Source organism: Microtus ochrogaster, chromosome 6 (genome assembly GCF_000317375.1).
Source record: "Microtus ochrogaster isolate Prairie Vole_2 chromosome 6, MicOch1.0, whole genome shotgun sequence".
Lineage (NCBI taxonomy): Eukaryota > Metazoa > Chordata > Mammalia > Rodentia > Cricetidae > Microtus > Microtus ochrogaster.
Genome location: NC_022013.1, coordinates 71,430,756 through 71,452,280, shown reverse-complemented (window position 1 = coordinate 71,452,280; position 21,525 = coordinate 71,430,756). Strand labels below are relative to the sequence as shown.

General features: G+C 43.2%; 1 protein-coding gene across 1 annotated transcript in view; it reads left to right on the top strand.

Annotated features, from left to right (window-relative positions):
* Iars2 (isoleucyl-tRNA synthetase 2, mitochondrial) overlaps nt 1–21,525 on the top strand; it is a 38,484-nt gene that overhangs the window by 3,252 nt on the left and 13,707 nt on the right. Inside the window, exons 3-14 of the mRNA XM_005348833.3 lie at nt 811–970; nt 3,563–3,711; nt 4,187–4,236; nt 4,322–4,431; nt 4,513–4,603; nt 4,890–5,005; nt 6,936–7,105; nt 8,300–8,390; nt 8,963–9,114; nt 10,443–10,603; nt 19,965–20,067; nt 20,590–20,683. Coding sequence (XP_005348890.1) covers nt 811–970; nt 3,563–3,711; nt 4,187–4,236; nt 4,322–4,431; nt 4,513–4,603; nt 4,890–5,005; nt 6,936–7,105; nt 8,300–8,390; nt 8,963–9,114; nt 10,443–10,603; nt 19,965–20,067; nt 20,590–20,683 — 1,447 coding nt within the window. The remainder of the gene's footprint in view (nt 1–810; nt 971–3,562; nt 3,712–4,186; nt 4,237–4,321; nt 4,432–4,512; nt 4,604–4,889; nt 5,006–6,935; nt 7,106–8,299; nt 8,391–8,962; nt 9,115–10,442; nt 10,604–19,964; nt 20,068–20,589; nt 20,684–21,525) is intronic.

The following is a 21,525-nucleotide window of genomic DNA, read 5'->3' as shown; positions in this document are numbered from 1 at the left end:
CTCTTATCCGAACTGGGATTGAACTCCTGGGCTGTATGCATGCTACAGAAGTACTCTAGTGCTGAGCCACCTGCCGCGTCCTTATTTTCTTGTTTTGAGACAAGGTCTCACACATTTGTGTAGGCTAGCCTTGTTGACACTCTAGCACAGGCAGGCCATGAACTTGGGGTCCTCCTGCTTTAGCCCGTGGCCTTTGTAGAAGCTGTGATTGGTTACAGACCTGTGCTCTCTGGCCTGGCTGGTAGCACGTTTTAAAGACCCTGCCTGCTCGTATTTAAGATGAGCTAAGAGGGGTGACTCAGGCACTGATGAGGCCTGCAGTTTAGTGAGGGCCTTTAGCACCAAGCAGTTGAATGTGATATCCCATCTACTGGGTGCAGTATCAGTTCTGCAGGAGTCTGTGCTTCTCAGCAAGTGTGAGCAACATGGATTGCATTGTCTGTGTTAATATTTCCATAAGCAAAATAAAAATTTCTAACTGACTTAATTATATTCTGGAGTTTAGAAGGTCAGAAGTATTTCTTTAAACAGTAGAATGGGCTGACACCCTTCTCTCAACTTGACAGATAATGAAATTTGGTACATGATGGGTTTTCATGTGTAATTCTGTTGTTTGATTTTTCCCCTTGATATTATTAGTATTGTGGAATTCAAGTCTTTGTTATTTCTGTGTAAATATTGCACACCTATTAGTTATTTTATAGAAATGCTTTAAATCAGACTTTATGCTTTTAAATGATATTTTTTTTAAAAGAATCAGATTATGAGCGGTATGTGTTCTGGATGGTGATTACACTTTCATCCCTGCAGATTTTGAAAGACATTGCCAACCGTTACCATATGATGAGAGGCTCCAAAGTGCATTTTGTGCCTGGCTGGGATTGCCATGGGTTGCCCATTGAGACAAAAGTGTTATCAGAGCTTGGTGTAAATGCTCAGACTCTTCCAGCCATGGAAATCAGAAAGAAAGGTAAACTCCATTTTCATTTTAAACTGATACTATGATTGCTCAGCTTCTTATAAAATCAGGGCTCTGCTTGTAGCAGGTCTTTCTTGTCAGACTTTCTGTACTACCAGCCAAATAATGATAGTGAGACTTTTTTTTTTTTTTTGGTTTTTCTAGACAGGGTTTCTCTGTGGTTTTGGAGCCTGTCCTGGAACTAGCTTTTGTAGACCAGGCTGGTCTTGAACTCACAGAGATCCACCTGCCTCTGCCTCCCAAGTGCTGGGATTAAAGGCGTGCGCCACCACCACCTGGCTGAGACTTCTTATTAATTATGAAAGCTTTGCCTTTAGCTTAGGCTTGTCCCCAAATAGCTCTTATAACTTAAATTAACCTGTTTCTATTAATATACATTCTGCCACATGGCTCTTTACCTCCCCTCCATTCTGTATGTCTGACTTCTTCCATCTCTTGCTGGCATCTCCTGCACACCTAGATTCTAACCCTGAGTTCTCTCTGTCCCCGGAAGCCCCCCCTATTCTCTCCTGTCTGGTTATTGGCCCTTCGGCTCTTCATTAAGCCAATCAGAAGGCTCCTTGGCACAGTGTACAAAAAGTTTATCCACAGCATCTGCCAAAGGAACCTCGCTCTGTTTTGGTTGCAGTGAGACCTGTAGAGTGCTTACTGCTTCACATCAGACACAGTGTGGGGTTTGTTTTATGGAGACAAGGACCTTTGTGTCTATTGTGTCTATTGTGTCTACCCCATTTACCCCACACTCTTAGTTCCATCCTTGGGCCTTTCTTTATTTCTTTTTTTTTTTGTAATTGACTTTGTAAGAATTTCTCTTTGGAAGTTGAAGGAACAATTTGGAGTGTGTTTTTGCAACTGTGTTTTCAGTTTAGTGTTTGTTTTTTTTACCATTATTGAGTTGCTGTTTTTACCCTTGTTGGGTGGCACTTGTTGGTTAAAATTAGGAACAAAACAAAAGTCCTAAAATACATGGATTTAAAAATTTGGAGTTGTAGTGCAAGCCTGTAAACTCAGCATGCAAGGCTCTTAGGCAGTGGGATCATGAATTTGAAGTCAGCATGGACTTAAAACGAAAACCAAACAAACACTCAGAACAACTACCAAGACCCCTTTGAGTTAAATTAGTCCCTTGTTTGATTCTTTCTTTCGGTAGGTATGGCCAGAGGGGCTTTCTTTTCCTTGTTTATCAGACTGCTGTATCAGCTATAAAGGTATCAGACATATGAAGGTTCTTTACTTCCTTCTGGAACACATTCACATGGCCTTAGAATTAATATTCTGAATAATTTTGGGAGTTGATTATGAATGAGTATTATTCTCTGGCCACTTCTTAAATTAAGACATAATGAGGAGGACTAGTGAGATGGCTCAGCAGGAAAAGGCACTTGCAAACGACTGACCCCCGTGTTTGCTCCCCAGATCCCATGGTGAAAACCCAACCAGAAAGTGGCCTATGCCTGTGCATGCACACGCGTGCATGCACGTGCACACACACACATACACACAGTATAATACTACTACTATTTGTAGACAGAAGTTTCTGTCCCACCCGCTCCCATAGCCATTCAGTCTCAAAGAATCACACAGAGGCTTATATTAATTATAAACTGTTCGGCCTGTTAGCTCAGGCTCATTATTAACTAACTCTTACAATTTAAATTAACCCATAATTCTTATCTTTATTTGGCCACGTGACTTGGTACCTTTTATCAGTGAGGCATTCTCATCTTGCTTCCTCTGTGTCTGGCTGGTGACTGCAGATTGCGCCTTTCTTCTTCCCAGAATTCTCCTAGTCTGGTTGCCCTGCCTATACTTCCTGTGTGGCTACTGGCCAATCAGCATTTTATTAAACCAATATAAGGGACAAATCTTTACAGGGTACAAAAGCATCCCACAGCAACTATTAGTATATATTATAAGGAATAATGTGTAATATTTTCCAGTTTTTATTTATTTGTTTGGTTGGTTGGTTTTTGAGACAGGGTTTCTCTGTGTGACAACCCTGGCTGTCCTGGAACTCAATTTGTAGACTGGGCTGACCTCAAACTCAGAGAGATCCACCTGCCTCTATCTCCAGAATGCTGAAATTAAAGGCATGAGCTACCACTGCCCAGCAAAATTTGAGTTAGTTAAACAAAGAATTGTCCTATGTTTTAAATGCTTTCAAATAATCTTTCTGCTAAATTTTCCTAGGACTGGGTATGTAGCTCAGTAGGAAGAGTGCGTGTCTGCCATGCATGAGGCCCTATGATTGATGACCAGCACTGCAGGTACTGCAAGTGATAGCATATTCCTGTCCTCCCAGCTTTAGAGCATCAGAAATTGCTGCAGAGTGAGTTGGAGGCCAGCCTGGGTAAACAAGAGTTCTTCTGTTTAACCATGCATAAAACCTTCTTTGAGAGAAGCATGTAATAAACCATGTTTAAGAATATAAAAAGTCAGCCTGGTGACTATATCATAATCCTATCTCTTAGTTTGAGGCAGGGGGATTGCTGTGAGTTTGAGGTCACTCTGGGCTAAATAGTGAGTGTAGGCCAGACTGGGTTTCTCACAGGCTTTCTCTTTCTCCTGCCTTGTCTTTTCTAGCTAGATCATTTGCTAAAGCCGCAATTGAAAAGCAGAAATCAGCATTTGCTCGTTGGGGGGTGATGGCAGATTGGAATAACTGCTACTATACATTTGATGGAAAATACGAAGCCAAGCAGCTGAGAACATTTTACCAAATGTATGATAAGGTAACGAAGTAATTTTTTCCTTCCCAGTGTACTAAAGTAAGTGTCACAACAGTTTCAGCCTCGGTATTGTCCTAGTTAGTGTCCCTGCTGTGAGGACACTCGTGAGCAGAGACACCTTGAGGAGGAATTACTTTGGCTTACTTGTCTCTGCCACAGTCCATTGAGGGAATCTAAGGCAGGAACCTGGTGGCAGGAACTGAAGCAGAGGCCATGGGGGAGTGCTGCTTACTGTCTGGTTCCCTGAGGCTTGCTCTGCTTTTTTATTATACACCCTAGGACTGCCTGCTCTGGAGTGGTGCTCTCCACAGTGGACTGGGCCCCTCTGCATCAACTGTTAATCAAGAAAGTGCTTTATAGACTTACCTACAGGCTACTCTGGAGGAGGCATTTTCTCAATTAATGTTCCCTCTTTCCAGATTTGTGTCAAGTTGACAGAAACCAACCCGCAAAAATATCTGATCTTTGTCTTTTCTAGGGCTTGGTTTATCGATCTTACAAGCCAGTATTTTGGTCTCCCTCATCAAGGTATGTATGTATTCTTCGGTAATTTAAAGGCTGGAACCACTTGGGAAACTTACGCATGTTTATGTATGATCCTTTAAAATCTTAGGACCGCGCTGGCTGAAGCAGAACTTGAGTACAATCCTGAGCATGTTAGCCGGTCGATATATGTAAGATTCCCTCTCTTGAAACCTCCTTCTAAGTTGGCATCTCTTATAGGTAGGTTTACCCAGAGCTCGAGTTTGTTAATGCTATGGAATTATTATGGCTGCTAACATATTTACAACTTGACTCCCACAGATGGCTCGTCCCCCGTTAGCTTTGTAATCTGGACCACCCAGCCGTGGACAATTCCTGCCAATCAGGCTGTTTGCTATATGTCAGAAGCAAAGTAGGTAGTTGGTTATATCTTTTTATTTTACCCACAAATAAGATTCATATAAAATTTGTTTCACTCTCATGACCCCTTTAAAATCCAGTGCATTATCATTTAGTTCCTACACTCAAGAATAGATAATGCATTTGAGGACCTTTCACTTGTGGGAAAGTGAAGCAAACATGAAGTCTGGAGTGTCTCGTGAACTGCTCTCCGACCTTGAAGTCGGCTTCTCTAACGTGATCTCATTTAAAGGTAGCTGTCTTTCTTCATGGCTGATCTCCTCTACCTTCATCTTCAGGTATGCTCTTGTCAAGTGTTCCACATCTGGGGACGTCTACATATTAGCTGAAGATAAAATATCACCTGTTGCTTCTACCTTGGAAACAACATTTGAAGTTATTTCAACATTTTCAGGTGAGGATTTATAAATGTCCAACTGTCAGTCATTAAAATTTTAGGTTGGTTGGCATTTCGTAGTTCCTTGGATATTCCCCACTGAATTGAAGCAGTTGTGGCATCTTTGTTTCTAGGGGAAGATATGAAGAGGTATATGTAGTTTGTATATTTGAGACACAGTCTTGTAGACAGAAGTTTCTGTCCCACCTGGTCCCACAACCATTCAGTCCCAAAGAAACACACAAAGACTTATATTAATTGTAAGCTGTTTGGCCTATTTCTCAGGCTTATTATTAACTAGCTCTTACAACTTAAATTAACCCATAATTCTTGTCTGTGTTTAGTCACATGGCTCGGTACCTTTTCTCAGTAAGGCATCCTCATCTTGCTTCCTCTGCATCTGGCTACTGGCTGACTCTCTGCCTTTCCTCTTCCAGAATTCTCTTAGTCTGGTCACCCCATCTATACTTCCTGACTGGCTACTGGCCAATCAGTGTTTTATTAAGCTAATACAAGTGACAAATCTTTAAAGTGTACAAGGGCATTATCCCACAGAAGAGTCTTACTATGACCAGACTGGCCTAACTCACAGAGATCCACCTACCTCTGTCTCTTGAGTACTGTCAAAGACAGTACTTCTATCAGAAGAATTTTTTATGGGTAATAATTTGGGACTTCAATGCAGTGACTGATTTATATAACTGTGGGGGTCTGGGGTATTTAAAATAAATTGTGATCCTTAGAGATGATAATATCTTTTGAGTTTCTTGCTAAAATATAATCTTATAGTAAACATAATTTTAAAAATGGAATGATCACTTAGCTAAAGAATAAAACCCTCTTAAGTTCATCATTTAGGTGTAAGATAATTAGAAGGATGAACACACAACCTATCAGAATGCAAAGGGAGGTGTAACAGGCAGGCAGGGGCTGGTGTTTTTAAGATATCTGGTCCTTGATGGTGTACTAGGTGAGCTAGAGGACCCAGTCTGTTCCCTTTTCTTGAGGGATTGCTCAGTAAGCCTGGAGCATGTTGTGTAAGCCTGGAGCTTGCTCTGGAAGCCTGGAGTGTGTTCTGGAAAAGCCTGGAGCATGTTGTGTAAGCCTGGAGCTTGCTCTGGAAGCCTGGAGTGTGTTCTGGAAGCCTGGAGCATGTTCTGGAAGCCTGGAGCTTGCTCTGGAAGCCTGGAAGCGTGTTCTGTAAGCCTGGAGTGTGTTCTGGAAGCCTGGAAGCGTGTTCTGGAAGCCTGGAGTGTGTTCTGGAAGCCTGGAGCTTGCTCTGGAAGCCTGGAGCATGTTCTGGAAGCCTGGAGTTTGCTCTGGAAGCACATTACCACTGGGTTATGCCCCAGCTCCTTTTTGCTTTCATTCTGAGACAGGGCCTCCTTAAGTTTTCTTGGACTCCGTTTGATTATGTGTTTGCTGTAGAAGAGAACAACAGATAAACTGGCAGAATTTGTATTTATTGTGAGGCAGTATGTGTAGCTGCTTATCCCAACAGTGGTGCTCTAAGCGGATGCTGTAATCATCTGCATTCTATAGATTTCTGGACATCATACTTCAGAGGGAGGCCAGTTTTGAGTGCGTCCAGTCTTGTGCTCTGTTTCATCCTGTTAGAGACCTAAATAGCTTAGAGGCAGAGCACTTGCCTAACATATTTCATTCTCAGAACAAGGAAATAAAGATGCTAGCTGAGTCTAGCGGTGCACATCTATTATCTTAGCAACTGAGAGGTGGAAGCAAGAGGATTAGGTATTTAAGGTCATTCCCAGCTACATGGTGAATCTGAGATCAGCCTGGGCTCTGACATCCTGCCTGACGACAGGGAAAAAAAAAGATTTGATAAGGCTTGATCCCAGGACATCGTACACGGAAAGAATGCTCTGCCACTCAGCTGTAGCCTAGCCCTGCATGTAAAACTCTTCTTTGTGCTTTTCTTGACCTGCAGGTGTAGATCTGGAAGGTGGTACTTGTAGTCACCCTTTAATTCCCAATAAAGAGTCTCCTCTTTTACCTGCTACTCATGTGACTATGGCCAAAGGAACAGGATTGGTTCACACTGCCCCAGCTCACGGTATGGAAGATTACAGCGTAGCATCTCAGCACAACCTCCCTATGGTACTGTTTCTCTTTTTAATTATTCACCTTGCAGAATGAAAATGATTACTCCTAACATCTTTGTTTCTTGGTGATAACAGTTGTTGTCATCAAAGCTAAGTTGTGAAATGATTACATTTGTGCAACATCCTGAAACATTATTAATCCATACTAATTGAGAAAGTTTCCAGAATTATCACAGAATCAGAACAGAATTAGACCTGAAGACATGCATTATTACACAAGCCACTTTTAAAATATCCACCAACCATCCTTAATTGTGCATCACTTTATTGTACTTCAGGGATGTGCAGTTTTTACTAATTGAGAGTTTGGGGCAAACCTGTGTTAATCAAGTCCAACACACTTTTTAAAAACTTAGTCTTATTTATTTTACGTGTGTAGTTTTGTTTTTTTTGTTTTGTTTTGTTTTTGCCTGCATGTATGTCTGTGTGCTGTGTGTATGTCTTGTACCCACGGAGGCCAGAAGAGGGCACTGGATCCCCTGGAAGTGGAGTTATAGATGTGAGCCACCAGATGGTCCAGCACGTTTTCCAACAGCTCAGATGATCCTTAACAGTTTTTAGTCAAAAAGTATTTTGTAATTGAGGTAGGTACATTTTTCAAAACACACTGCTTGTGCACATTTAGCCACCTAAAGTGTAGCCTAGGCCTGGTTCTTATTTGTACTCGGAAGCTGAATAGTTGATGCATTGGCTCTGCTTGCCTGTTGCTTTCCTGTGGTTCACATTTTTCCCACAGTTGTCTTGAACCAAACCAGGATACCTGTTCAGTGCTGAGTCACATCGACACATTGTTCCCACGCCCTGAACAATGGCAAGTAGATTTCATTAAGCACTTGGAGGGAATGGCTACGCTTTGCCCTTTCTAAACTCCTATGCTTATTTTACACACTTTAGTTAGCAACTTTTCCATTTAGTTAAGAAGGGTGCAGGCGAAGAACGATTCTTGGCCAGTGACCTGTAAATGAGAGAGCGGTTAAAAGCGTTTTAGCATACTTGTACTTTAGCAATACATTTGGTCGTTTAAATATATAAAATTCAGGAATTTCTATTGACTGAGGAAGAAATACTTAGGTTTTTAAGTAGAGAAAAGGTGGACTCTGTATTGAGATGCTTTGACTATTGTTTTACCATGGATCGGCGTAGGGTGAAGTGTCTCGGTGCATTAACTCTGTCAAGTGGTTTCTTGCAGGACTGTTTAGTGGATGAAAGTGGAGTGTTCACTGTTGCTGCAGGCCCTGAACTCGAGAACAAGGCTGTACTTGAAGAGGGAACAGATGCGGGTAGGTGTCTCTACTGGTAGCCCAGGATGTTTCTGTTAGGGACCAACAGCAGGACCCCTGCCCTGTTCAGCCAGTGCCCACGCTTCTAGTCATAACGAACCTTTTGGTTAGAAATATGGTTGAAAAGGAACCGTAGGACCTACTGTCTTCTGTTTCAGTTGTGTTCTAGTTTCTGCAGATATAGCCAGTCACTGAAGTCATGGTTTTTGTTGGGGAGGTGTTACAGAGATCATCGGCATATTGCTTCTGTGAAGGGATAGAAATCAAGGTTGGGGTGGGTGTTGCTTGTGAGTTAGACATTCCCTGCTCTTTCCGGAAGCCTCTTCACAAACAGCTGATCAGCTGGAGGCCTTCTGTCCTTAGGGATTTAGGAGGGAGCAGTTTGATTCAATGTCTCTGTCTCTTCCATACCGGGACAGGCCCCTTTCTTTGGTGTCTCCTTCCCTTCCACACCGGGGAAGAGCCACTTTCATTGGCGCCTCTATCTAGGTCCAGTTCCTCCCAAAAGCCTCAGGGTCTGTGAACTTTTTCGGAATACTTTTAAGTTCTGTCTAATGGGAACTTTTTTTAAGTTATAAAGATGCTTCAGACTGCAAAGAATTTGTTGAAAGAAGAGAAAGTGGTGCACAGCTATCCCTGTGACTGGAGAACTAAGAAGCCCGTGGTGATTCGGGCCAGCAAGCAGTGGTTTATAAACATTACAGATATCAAGGCTACAGCCAAGGTAGGAAAGGCCTCTTGCTACAAGGGTTGGGCTGATTATTCCCACAGTAAAAAGGTGGGTGTGGTGTGCGTGAGGTGTGTGTTGGGTTGGGGTGGGGGCTGCATAAGAGGATTTATGATTTATTGATTGTGATTTATGGCTTGTTTTCCTAAAATTATATACTTTTAGGCATGAAAAGATGCCATACCTGATTCTTTTGTTCTACATGTGTAAAAATAAGGTTTAAAGAGCGTAAGTGACTCATCTGGTCACTTTGTGTCTAGTGTCCTAAGAGTTGCGTGACCTCCTAGGACTCAGTTTGATGACTCTTCATCCAGTTCAGGCAGTAACGCCTACCGAAGCGAGCCAGTCGGTTTCCGTGGCCAATGTCTGCCACTCTCCCTCATGATACATATTTTGTGAAATTTTTGTGTCCTTTGTTGCCTTGAAATTAAGACTGCTAAAAAGAAGGAAACAAAACAAAATTTCAGTTTATTTAAAAATTTGTTGTGGGGTAGCGGGATGGCTCAGTGATTTAAAGCACTTGCTGCCCTTGTATGGTTCCCTGGGTATGGCTCCCAGCACCCGCTTTAGTCTTCTCACAGCTGCCCGTAACCCTAAGGCATATGCACTGATGCACACGCGCACTCAATTTTTCTTAAATGTTGCTGTAAATTAACTAATTTTATAATTGGTGTTGCAAATATCTAGCAGGTTTTCAAGCTCTTTGATTTAATTCACTTGTCTGTGTCTGTGTTTTCACATGCATCCATGCGTGTTTATTAGACAGGGTGATTGCACAGGTACTGTGCCTGGCAGCTGGCAGCTGAGGTATCTGACGGAACTGGCCAGTCCGTCCGTCGGCTCGGTAGTTAGGGTCCTCGGCAGAGCTGGCGCAGAGGTTCATACTTCCTCTCCTTGTGTAAAGTGGGCATGTGACATGCAGTGCTTTTATTTTTCATTCCCATAAAGGATAAGTCGATTTTTTGTTGTTGTTATTTGTTTATTTGCATGATTTTTTGGGGGGGACCTTATTGTGTACTTCTTGCTGGCAGGAACTCACTATGTAGGCCAGGCTAGCCTTGAAATTGTGGCAGGCATCCTGTCTTAGCTTTCTAAGTGTGGGGATTCTAGCCATATGTTTATCCATATGTCCATCTGCCTGCTCCTGACAGCGGTAAAATCTGTTTTTGTGGCCACACTTTGAAGTCTTTGCTTTTCTGTTTTTGGCCTGTGGTGGGAGTGCGAGGGATGTGAATGACTGCACACATTCAGAATGAAGAACCGGATTAGGAAAAGTCAGGACAGTTCTGCTTCTCCCACTTGACCTGACGATGAATGAATTGCAGGAGTTGTTAAAAGCAGTGAAGTTTATTCCTGGAGCGGCGTTGAATAGCATGATTGACATGCTGGACAAGCGGCCATACTGGTGTATATCACGGCAACGAGCTTGGGGGGTTCCAATCCCTGTGTTTCATCATAAGACAAAAGATGAATATTTGATCAACAGGTAATTCTTTTTTGTTGTTTATTGCTTAAAGTGAGTTAACATTTTCTTGAACAAGTAGTGTGGACCATTAGAATTCCTTGTTAGTTAGCCAGACAGTGGTGGCGCATGCCTTTAATCCCAGCACTTGGGAGGCAGAGGCAGGTGGATTTCTATGAGTTCGAGGCCAGCCTGGTCTAAAGAGCTAGTTCTGGAACAGGTACCAAAGCTACACAGAAAAACCCTGTCTCAAAAAAGAAAACTAAGAATTTCTTGTTAGTGTTCATACATCACTGGTTCTGAGATGGCTTTTGACTATAAAGTCCAGGCTGCCCTTAAACGCCCGGGTCCAAGTAAGTGTGCTTCTTTGGCCTTCTAAACAGCTGGATTACAGGTATGAGCCACCAGCTTCATTTTATCTCTTTCTGTCTCGCCAGATGCAGTCTCGAACTCAGCCGTTGTCCTGCCTCACCCTCCCTGTGCTGGGACTGTAGCATGTTCCAGCTCTCCTGGAAGGTCGTAGCATTGCTGGACCTAGTCAGGAAGACTGGGATGGGGTTATAAATTAAGGCCAGGAGGAGAAAGTCTACAGAAAGAGAGACAGAACTAGGTGGTCAGTAGGCTAATGTAGTCCCTATTTTAATGAACTGATGAAGTAATTATTACGCTGTCCTAGCTCTCAGCAATTGATTGTTGCTGTTCTGTTGTGCGCCCTCCACCGGGCCCCATGTGTGTGAGTGTGTGTGTGCGTGCTGGGATTCGGTGTGCGCCTCCGTGCCCAACTACTTGGTGCTGTTTTAACAGAGGTGGAAAGGGGAATGCTATTCATTTCTATTAGGAATTTATTTTAGGTTTTTATTTTCTTAGAATGCTTTGGCTTAATTTTAATTTGGTTAGTGAGATTTTACTAAATTATGCTGTAGCATCAGTGACATTGGCTAAGTGTTTCATTAGTTGGGGATCTAGTGAGGAGTTTGAGGGACAGAGGTAACAGTGATGGGGTGTTTGAGAGACTATAGGCACAGGCTGGGCAGCCCTTCCCTGGGGTTCTGCTTTTCATGGGTACTATGATTGTATGTCCTTAACACTACCTTACTGAATGCACCTATTTTAGAAGTTTGAAAATATTGTTGTTTAAGTTGCTTTTTTAAAAGTCATATATGATCATATAAGGGGTAGGCTTGTTGCTATTTCTAATAATTTTGTGGTGGGAATTTTTGTATCAAGGTCCTGCATGGGCTCTAAAGCTGAGCTAAACTCTAAGCCCTGGCAGTTTGCTTTTCCTTTTTATGATAGTGTAGCTATCTTTGTGTGCATGTTCTTTTTCACTTTGATCCCATACCCTGTGGAACTTGGTTCAAAGAGAACAAGAGCTGTCTTGGACACTGTAGGAGTATTTGCTCACCAACTTCATTCACAGAGGAGGTGGCACTTCAGCTGACAGTGGGAAGAGTGCTCTGCAGGCATCCAGGGAGGCAGCCCACAGGACACGTGTACAGAAACCACACCTGCTCCAGGGTTGGGAGAGGGCTAAGAAGGCAGTCCCTCTCTAAGGACTGGCTGGGACAGACTGTAAGGAGTCTTGAAGAACATATTAAGGAAATGCCTAAGTGGGCAGAAGTATTTCAGGATAAGCAACTAAAGGCTAGATTGCAAGACTGATTATTGTTTAAAGGTTAGAGTTAACTTGACTCTGCTCAAGTATTGTTGCTGTGTGGTTCTTGTAGAACTTAGAGTTTGGTCAGTTCTATTCCACTGTCTTAATACATCTGTTGAGAATGAAAGTGATAATAGTTGAGATAAATTCACACAAGTAAACTTAAAAACCACCATTGTTTCTCAGTCTTTTGTTAGTAGAATGCAAGATTTAGGGCATTGCTGTGGCATGATTAAGATGGATTGAATATATATTATTAAATTGAAAAAGTAGAACAAGTTTTGCTTGTTTTGGGTGAAAGGGACTGGTTGAACCTGGGCCCTCTCAGATGTTAAACATACACTCTACCACTGAGCTGTGTCCCCAGACTTCAATAAACTGGTGGAGCCGACTATTGTTTTCAGAGTAAAACTGTAGCTAGATTGAACAGTAAGTTTAAATGAAATTGACACACAGACACGTCCACACTGGCATTGTCTCCATTTTATTTTGTCAGCAGCATTTTCTTACTAAGTTACAGACTCTCCCGTGATCTGAGGCAGAACTGTCTGAAGGTGTCAGTTGATTGCTGGTTTGTAAGTAGCGGAGACATACAGAATATTGGCCTACAGAATGACAGACATACTCAGCCACACTGTCTGTCAATTCATAGGTCATTTTCCTGTACACCAGTTCACGATGAGAACTTTCACTGTCTTCCATGGCGGGATCCTTCTGGTGACATAGCACTTGAATTTTAAAACATTTATATTCTGGTAATTTGTTAAAAAATAGAAGGAAGGCTATCATTTTTTTTTTAATCAAATAAATTCAAGTACCCAGAAATTTCTATCCTCCTTTTTCCACATTTGTCGTGAGCTGGTAGCCATCAAAAGTAACAGCATCTCCACTGGAAATCTGTACACAGTCCACATGGAGTTGCTGTTACATGTGATAACTCCATCATGTTTGTCGGAGGATTCCTTTTTTTCAAAAACATGTAGTTAGTGTGTATGGTTTTGAGGACTGAACCTGGAGTTTGGTGTATGCCAGGCAAGCATTCTACAGTAGACTGTGGAGCTGCACCCCAAGTCCTCTGCCTCTTCCTGATGGGAAACAAAATCGAGCCTCACCTTGTAGTCCTGCTTCAGCTTCCTGAGAACTGGGCCTCGGGGTGAGTGGTGCCACGCCTGGATCTCCTGCGCCTTTGACAAGCATCTTCACGTTACCTCTAAACATGCTTGTTTTGCAAAAGAAAACCTAGGTTTATTCATGTTCTAAATAAGCTTAAAGACTGGCGGGCTTCAGACTCTGAACTTGAAAGCTGACATGTTGATTTCATTTATTGTTTTTATTTGCTTCTTTTTCTCAAGAGTAGTTCTGCTTTTGATATTTCAAAAGTAGAAAAGTTGTGGAAATCTATTCCCCAGTTAATAAAAACAAGTAGTTTTTACCCTGAAATGGATAAAATTTAGAAACATTGACGACCTAGAGAAGACAAGAAGCTGTTGATGCAGTTTCTTCCCTTATTTCAGGTGTGTGTTGTCGCCCAACACTGTTGACTTAGGCAACTTGGAGCCAACTTCTGGAAACCTGTAGACTTTCTGTTTGTTAAGTAGAAAGCATCCTAAATCACCTCCGGCTGCCTCTGCGGCTGAGGGCAGCACTGAATGGAGCCCCATCTGCTCTCAGCCACGCTTAGTAAACAGGCGGGAACACTCAGCCTCTTACCTCCTCTTCAGGAGCTCCCAGGGGTCTTGTCCTGCTTGTCCTTTTCTTAAAGAGAGAACACAGGAGTGAGATGGCAGCAGTGGCTCCTCTTACCTGGAAACCCTCGGTGCTGCCTCCTTCCTTGGCTAAATATGTCCCAGGCCACTGAGAGCAGAGCTCTTGATTGGCTGCTCTGGGAGCTACTCGCAGCACTGCCTGGGTTTTCCTTGGTGGAAAACTGAAGCAGGAACATGAAATGTGTCAGATAAGGCCTTTGAGTCAAGTACAAAGTTTTATTATGGTCTGACTTATTGCTCTGTGAAATACAGCATTAAAATGAAACATAGATTACATGGTGATAAGTGGCTTCACCCACTTTTATCAACAGTAATTTATACTGCTCTTTAGGTCATAAGTGAACTGTGTGTTCAAGTATAGTAAAATAAAGAGAATTCTTGAATTTGCAAGAACAAATTTAGATCCCACCCTAAAGAACATAATAATATTACAGGGAAATTCTTAAGAAGTTCTTTTAAAATATTTGAAAGCATGATCTCATTTTAAGTCATCATGCTCTCATTAGTTGTTATAAAAAATTCTACTTCTAAATATTTATTAAAGAAGACTAATGAATTCTGTACAAAGATATGCATGTAAGATGTCCAGCTTAGCTGTTCATCAATAAAAGTAATGACATACCAAAGAAGACAGGGCTGGGTTATAGCTCAGTGTTAAAGCCCTTGCCTAGAACTCATGAGGCCAAAGGGTTCAAATCCCAGCATCACACACATGCACACAGATGAAATTTAAGTTGCTAATGGAGGAGTGGTGATCACAAAGACATTTAAGGTGGTGGCATTGCTCTTAGTGGTTGCCCAGGTCCCACTTAATGGAGATCCAGTGACCAGACCTGTCCGGTATGTGGCTGCTTCTAGGTAGGGTAGGGTTTTTGGTGGGAAGTAAATACTCTACTGCTGAACTGCATTCCCATGCCTGGGTTTCCTGAGACATGGACTGTGTAACTCATCTCTGCACAGGCTTGGGGACCCTCCAGTTTACTGCCTGAGTGTTGAGTTGCTGGTCCGTGAAAAGTGTGGATGGCAAGAGGAAGCTTCTGTTTGTGACAGCAGTGCTGTGCACTCGAACTTTGATGTGTTCAGGTGGAAGGCTTTTGTTAATGTACTTTTTAAAAATTAAATTTGTTCTAAAATTCACTAACTTTTTTTTCTTTTTTTGGATTTTTCGAGACAGGGTTTCTTCGTAGCTTTTTGGTTCCTGTCCTGGAACTAGCTCTTGTAGACCAGGCTGGCCTCGAACTCCCAGAGATCCGCCTGCCTCTGCCTCCCGAGTGCTGGGATTAAAGGCATGCGCTACCACCGCCCGGCTTCAATTAACTTTTTAACTGACAAAATTATATACAATTGGTACTTACAACTTGATTTCTCAAAAAACATATGTATATTGTATTAATATATATATATGTATATTGTGTTAATATATACATGTTTGGTTTCCATTATTCTCTAATTCTAGAGTTGATTTTTTTCGTTTTAAAAATATAAGTTATTTGTTTGTCCAGAATCTCAGGACAGACCTGAATATAGAGCAGGAGGCTTAGCAAGGGGCAGTGAGTATTCTTCAGCATGTGGTGTGAATTGGGGGCACACCCGCTCCAGGGAAGCCGTGTAAAGTGAAGTGGGGGTACACCGCTCCAGGGAAGCCTGCCTTCTCAGCCGTCACCTTGTGTGAAGTGGGAGCACTCCTGCTTCAGGGAAGCCCGCCTTCTTAGCCGTCACAGTGTGTAAAGTGGGGGCACACCCGCTCCAGAGAAACCCGCCTTCTGAGCCGTCACCTTGTGTGAAGTGGGAGCACTCATGCTCCAGGGAAGCCCGCCTTCTCAGCCGGCACAGTGTGTGAAGTGGGGGCACACCCACTCAGGGAAGCCCGCCATCTCAGCCATCACAGCACCTCTTGGGTACATTGAGAATAGTTCTTTTTGCTTCAGGTTCCTAAGAACCTGGGATAAAGAACAAAACTGGACTGTTTTCTTAGTATTCTATAGATTAATTTGGCAATTTTGGGAGAAGTGTGTCTGTGTGTATGTGTCTCTGCGTGCATGCATGTATGTATTTGTGGTCCCAGGCCATGCTCATGCTAGGTCAGTGTTCTCTTAACTGATCTACACACCTACCTTGACTGTGTTGTTTGCTACTCCCTGGTCAGCCCTGGGAACTCATGTTGACCTTGAACTCGACCATCCTGTTGGTCCTCCAGAGGTGCTGAGGTGACAGGTGCCCACCACTGGGCCCTCTGGAGGCTAGAGTTTTACAAAGCACTGAATATTGTTTCTCATTGATCGAGATTACATTTGTAGTTGTGCTATTTGTGAAAATATTACAGAAGTAAAAGGAGACTAACTCAGCAAGCACCCTTACTATGTGTAAAATGCAAGTGCTTAGCATTTAGGTAGCTGAGGCAGGAGAATTGTGAGACCAGCCTGATCTATATGGTGACACTGCAAAAAAGAAAGGAGGTGGGGGTGCACTGGAAAAAACTGAATAAGCAAGATTGTATTTCTTCTTCTGTTGAAACATGGTGACATAGGTAAGTGAATTACTAATATTTTTATAAGAAAATGTTGCAGTTAAAGGAATATTAGGTGCCTAAGGTATTTGAAGTTAGGGTTTTATAGTTGACTTATAAAGATACAGATAGCAAATTTAACATTCTCCTTTGATTTATAGACTCAGCAAAGAACTTTAGTGTAGTGAAATAAACACTTAAACTATAATTTTGAAGCATTATTGAGTTTTCTGATATTTAAGGAAAAGAAAAATAGTTCATTGAAGTTGAATTTGTTGTTAGGAAGTAGATGTGAAATACATCATGTAACGTTACTTGCTTTTCTTTAGTAAGACTTTTTTTTAAGTAAAAAAGATCACAATCTTTGTTTTACGGCTTTTCATAGAAACTGAAGCTCAGAAAGCAATATTTTACTCTTGCTATTTGCCAACAAGGCAGATAGAACGTGGTCTTTGGACTCTGCTTGCTCTGTCAATACACTAATCTCCTGCGACTCCCTCCTTCCAAACTGCCTACAGCCTCGGTGTACAGCCTCCTCTGCCTGGGCAGTCAGAGCCCAGAGAACAGGGTGTGAGTTCAGCCAGGGGCTGGTGGGACAGAGGTGGGACAGAGCCTGATTAGACGATGTCCTTTCAAGGCCCGGTTCCAACTGTGTCACTTATTCAGACTCGGGGTGTATGAGATGCAGACACAGCAGTCAGTTGATCGCACTCTGGAAAGAGAGTCCATGGCGTCCCTTTGGTATTAGTCTCGCCTGATTGTTAGGTTAGTATGAAATCTGAGCAGTTTACTTTCACTTCTATATTGGTTTTTATCTGTTTATTCCAAACATTTAAAAGTTATAATTGTTTGCCTAAAGTTGGCAATCTGATGGTAACAAAAAGGGCAAATGACACTCATGTCTTGACTTTTTCTTTTCTAAGGGAAAATGCACAGTTGGTGTGAGCAGCATGCCCGCTCTAATTATGTATATGTTTGAATGCACTTTGCTAGTATTCTGTTTCGTTCTTTGGGGCATTGAGTTTATTCATATTTTTCTGTTACTGAGTAGTCATATTTTCTTAACTGATAAAGTGTTCTGTGCAAACTATATAAAAGACTAATATGTAACTAAGTATTACTGTCTTATAACTAGTTATTTATTGCATAAAGTTTTTATGGTGTCATATGGAAAGCTTATCTTTACTGTTAAAGTCCATCTAAAGTGAATGCCCTAGCAATCCGGATTTGTGCCAATTTTAGGTTTTTATATTCATGTTATAAGTAAATTCTTAGACATTTTGATAGCATTATACTTTCAGTCTTTTATAAAATACCACCTTAATTATCTTTGGTTTTTTGAGGTAATCTCACTCTGTAGATCAGGCTGGCCTGAGCTATCTCTGCCTCCTCAGTGCTGGAGTTACAGCTGTGATCCACTATGCCTGGCTCCTTTCTCTCTTTTTAAGATTTACTTTGTTTTATGTGTGTGGGTGTTTTGTCTGCATACATATTGCGTACCACACGTATTCCCGGGGTGCACAGAGGCCAGAGAGGGCATTGGATCCCTAAGACTGGAGGTACAGTTGTTGTGAAGGGCCTCGTGCCTAGGAACTGAGCCTGGGTCCTCTTCGAGAGCAGTAAGTGCTCTTAACCACTGGCCCGTCGTCAGTTCCCACCACCATCTTTTGTGAGGTGTCTCAGATTTCAGGCTAAAGAGCGTGTTAGTTTATATCCCCTCCTTGATCTTCTTCCTTCACAGTGTTGGCTCACGGCCTAATTAGTCTGTGACTCAGCAGAGCCTGGGCATTCTGCTCTGCACGGTTAATAATGTGCTGTGAGGATTCCAAACTCAGCGCTTCTTCTCCCTGCTCACTATCCTGTCCAGTCCCAGAACTGCGGTGGGCCCGCAGTCAGTTGTACTAGTGGAGTGTGGCAGAGGGGGCCGTTTCAGAGGTGGGGTTTACTGTGTGTATTTCAATCTTTAAATAATACCATGGCAGCTAAAGAGGTAGCTCCGTGTTCAGAGTGCTTACTGCTTTCCAGTGGATCAGAATGTGGTTCTCAGCACCCACATCTGGCAGCTTCTGATGGCCTGCACCTCCAGCTCATGGAGTTCCAGTGCCTGCTGGTCTCCAAGAGCAGCTGCACAAACGTAGTAGACAAACATACACAAACACACGAGAACATAAATAAATTTTCTTTTTAGGTTTTTGTTTTGTTTTGTTTTCGAGGCAGGGTTTCTCTGTGTAGCCCTGGCTGTCCTGAAACTCACTCTGTAGACCAGGCTTGCCTCAAACTCACAGAAATCTGCCTGCCTCTGCCTCCTGAGTGCTGAGATTAAAGGCATGTGCCACCACCACCTTGCCAGTCTTAATTCTTTTTTGGTTTTTCGAGACAGGGTTTCTCTGTGGTTTTGGAGCCTGTCCTGGAACTAGCTCTTGTAGACCAGACTGGTCTCAAACTCACAGAGATCCGCCTGCCTCTGCCTCCCAAGTGCTGGGATTAAAGGCGTGCGCCACCACCGCCCGGCTGCCAGTCTTAATTCTTACGTAATATTAAATGTATGTTAAAATGACAAGTGCTGCCATAGGCATTTCATTATTAGGTCAATATTGAGTCTCTTAGTGATGTGATGCTCTTAGTGTTTTACAAACGAAAACACTGACGTCAGAGAGGCCCAGAGCTTTGCCCAGTGTCCTCTGGTGAGTTAGTGATTAAGTCACTACTCGCCACACCCAAAGCTATGGGATCATGCTGCTGTCTGGAGCCAGGACGGGACCGTGAGCTCCAGGTCTGCCTCAGCTATATAGGCTGGATTGTCGCCCAGTACTGGAGCATGTGGGGGGGCCCGAGTTTGATCCCTAGCACTCCAGTAAGAAAGATCTCCTTGCACTGGGGAAATCCTGTCTGTTTTGTCACCCGCTGTAGCATCTCTAGCTTCTGGCGTCTTAAGACAACTGGAGCTGCTTTGTTGTGTCCGAGCAAACCGGTCGGGTTATTTCTCAGTTCTTGGCCACATGAGCAAGGGAGTCCAACTCTGAGCCTCCCTGTGTGTTTTCAGTGTCTGAGTGGAGTGTGGGCTTCCTCGTGCATCACAGGCGGAGGACCCCTCGAAGGTTTCTGAGACGGAATTCCGTGTGACAGCAGTGGTAGGAAAGCTGCTCTGTGAGCGTGGGCATCGCATAGCTAGTGCCGAGGCAGTCAGGCCAGACTGAGCCGAGTGATGCTGACTTGATGCGCTGGCTTGATTTGACAGAAAATGAGGACAGAGGTTCCTGAGTAGGAAGTAGATGGGCTGAAATAGCGAGACGAGGAGACGTTTGTCTTCCTGTGTGGGGATGTATGTGATCAAGATGGTTTTATTTGTACTGTGCAAGCAATTAAGATTCTGTTAAAATTAGAGGACCAGTAAGCGGCAAACGGTTGTCACCCATCATGATGATACATTGCTGGTCCCGCTTCTCTCCCCAATAGCCAAACCATCGCGCATCTTACGAAGCTAGTAGAGCAGCACAGCAGCGATGTCTGGTGGACCCTGCCCCCCGAGCAGCTTCTCCCCGAGGAGGTCGTAGCTCAGGTAAACTGCCCTTGGTGAAAATCTGAGCAGCTCTTGGAGCTAAAAGGAATTTTGAGCAATTGCACTGGGAAACTTATGAGTTTCCTTTCCAGAATTAAAGGCAGAGGCAGTTTAAAAGTGAGCGTTGTTACTCGCAGCCAAAGCATAGTTTGTTAGACAACAGTGGAAGGTGGGGTGCTTGTAACCTCATGGGCCCCCAGTTATCCAGGTTGGGTGACTAAGCAGACAATACCACCAGAGAAGTCACATGTGCTGGCACAGCAGGGCTGCGTGAGCTCTGGCGCGGCTCGTCCTGATGGTGTCTTCTGCCGGAGCACACTGGGATAACTACACCAGTAGTGAGCTCACCATATGGCCGTTCACTTTTCATGGTGCAGCAGGGTTGTATTAACTGTGAGGTGCATTTTAATGTTTATTTTAAGAATGTGAATTTAGTGGCTGTATTTTACTTTCTTAAAATATGGAGTATTTTTTGTGAAGGTGTGGCCTCTGTAGGTCAAGTCTCTATTGCTGTCTCCATAGGCTGGTGGTCCTGATGCTTTGGAATATGTGCCGGGGCAGGACATTTTGGACATCTGGTTTGACAGTGGAACTTCCTGGTCTTGTGTTCTTCCAGGTAATTTTTTATTACTTTTCCTTATGTGTATGTGCATGTGACTGTATGTGTGCACGCATGTTGGTATGCGATGTGAGTGCCCCCATGGCAGGCACTGAATCCCCTGGAGCTCAAGTTACAGGCAGTTCTTAGCCACCCAGTGTGGGTGCTGGGAACTGAACTCTGGCCCTCTGGAAAAGCAACAAGAGCTCTACCCACTGAGTCATCCAGCTAGCTCCTCTTTCGTGTAATTTCTGAAGTTAGAGTAAAAGCAGGTTAAGTTTTGAAGGCTGACAAGATGACTCAGCAGGTAAAGGTGCCTGCCTTACAAGCCCGGTTACCCCAGCTTGATTCCTGGACCCCACACAGAGATAGAAGAGCACCGTCTCTGGAGCTGTCGTCTGAGGTCACACATACACCGCGCAGCAGTGAGACACCGGCACAACAGTAATAATACAGCTTTGAAAATACAGAAATACTACTTAGCTCTTTGACCACGAATATGTGGGTCATTGTTTGTTTTTTCTTTACTTCGGAGAGTCTGCGATGTAGTCATATTATATTGCTGTGAAGAAACATGACCAAGGCAACTCTTAGGAAAGAAAGCTTTTAATAAGGGGCTTCTTACAGTTTTGTCAGTTTAGTCCATTATCATCATGACAGGAAGCATGGCAGCATGCAGGCAGATGCTTGAACAGTAGCTGAGAGTTCTACATCCTGATCCATGAGCTAAGAGAGACCCTGTGCCTGACATGGGCTTTTGAACCCTCAAAGCCCACCCCAGTGATACCTTCTTCCAACAAGGCCTTAATCCTTCTAATCCTTTCAAAGAGTTTCACTCCCTGGTGACCAAGCATTCAGAT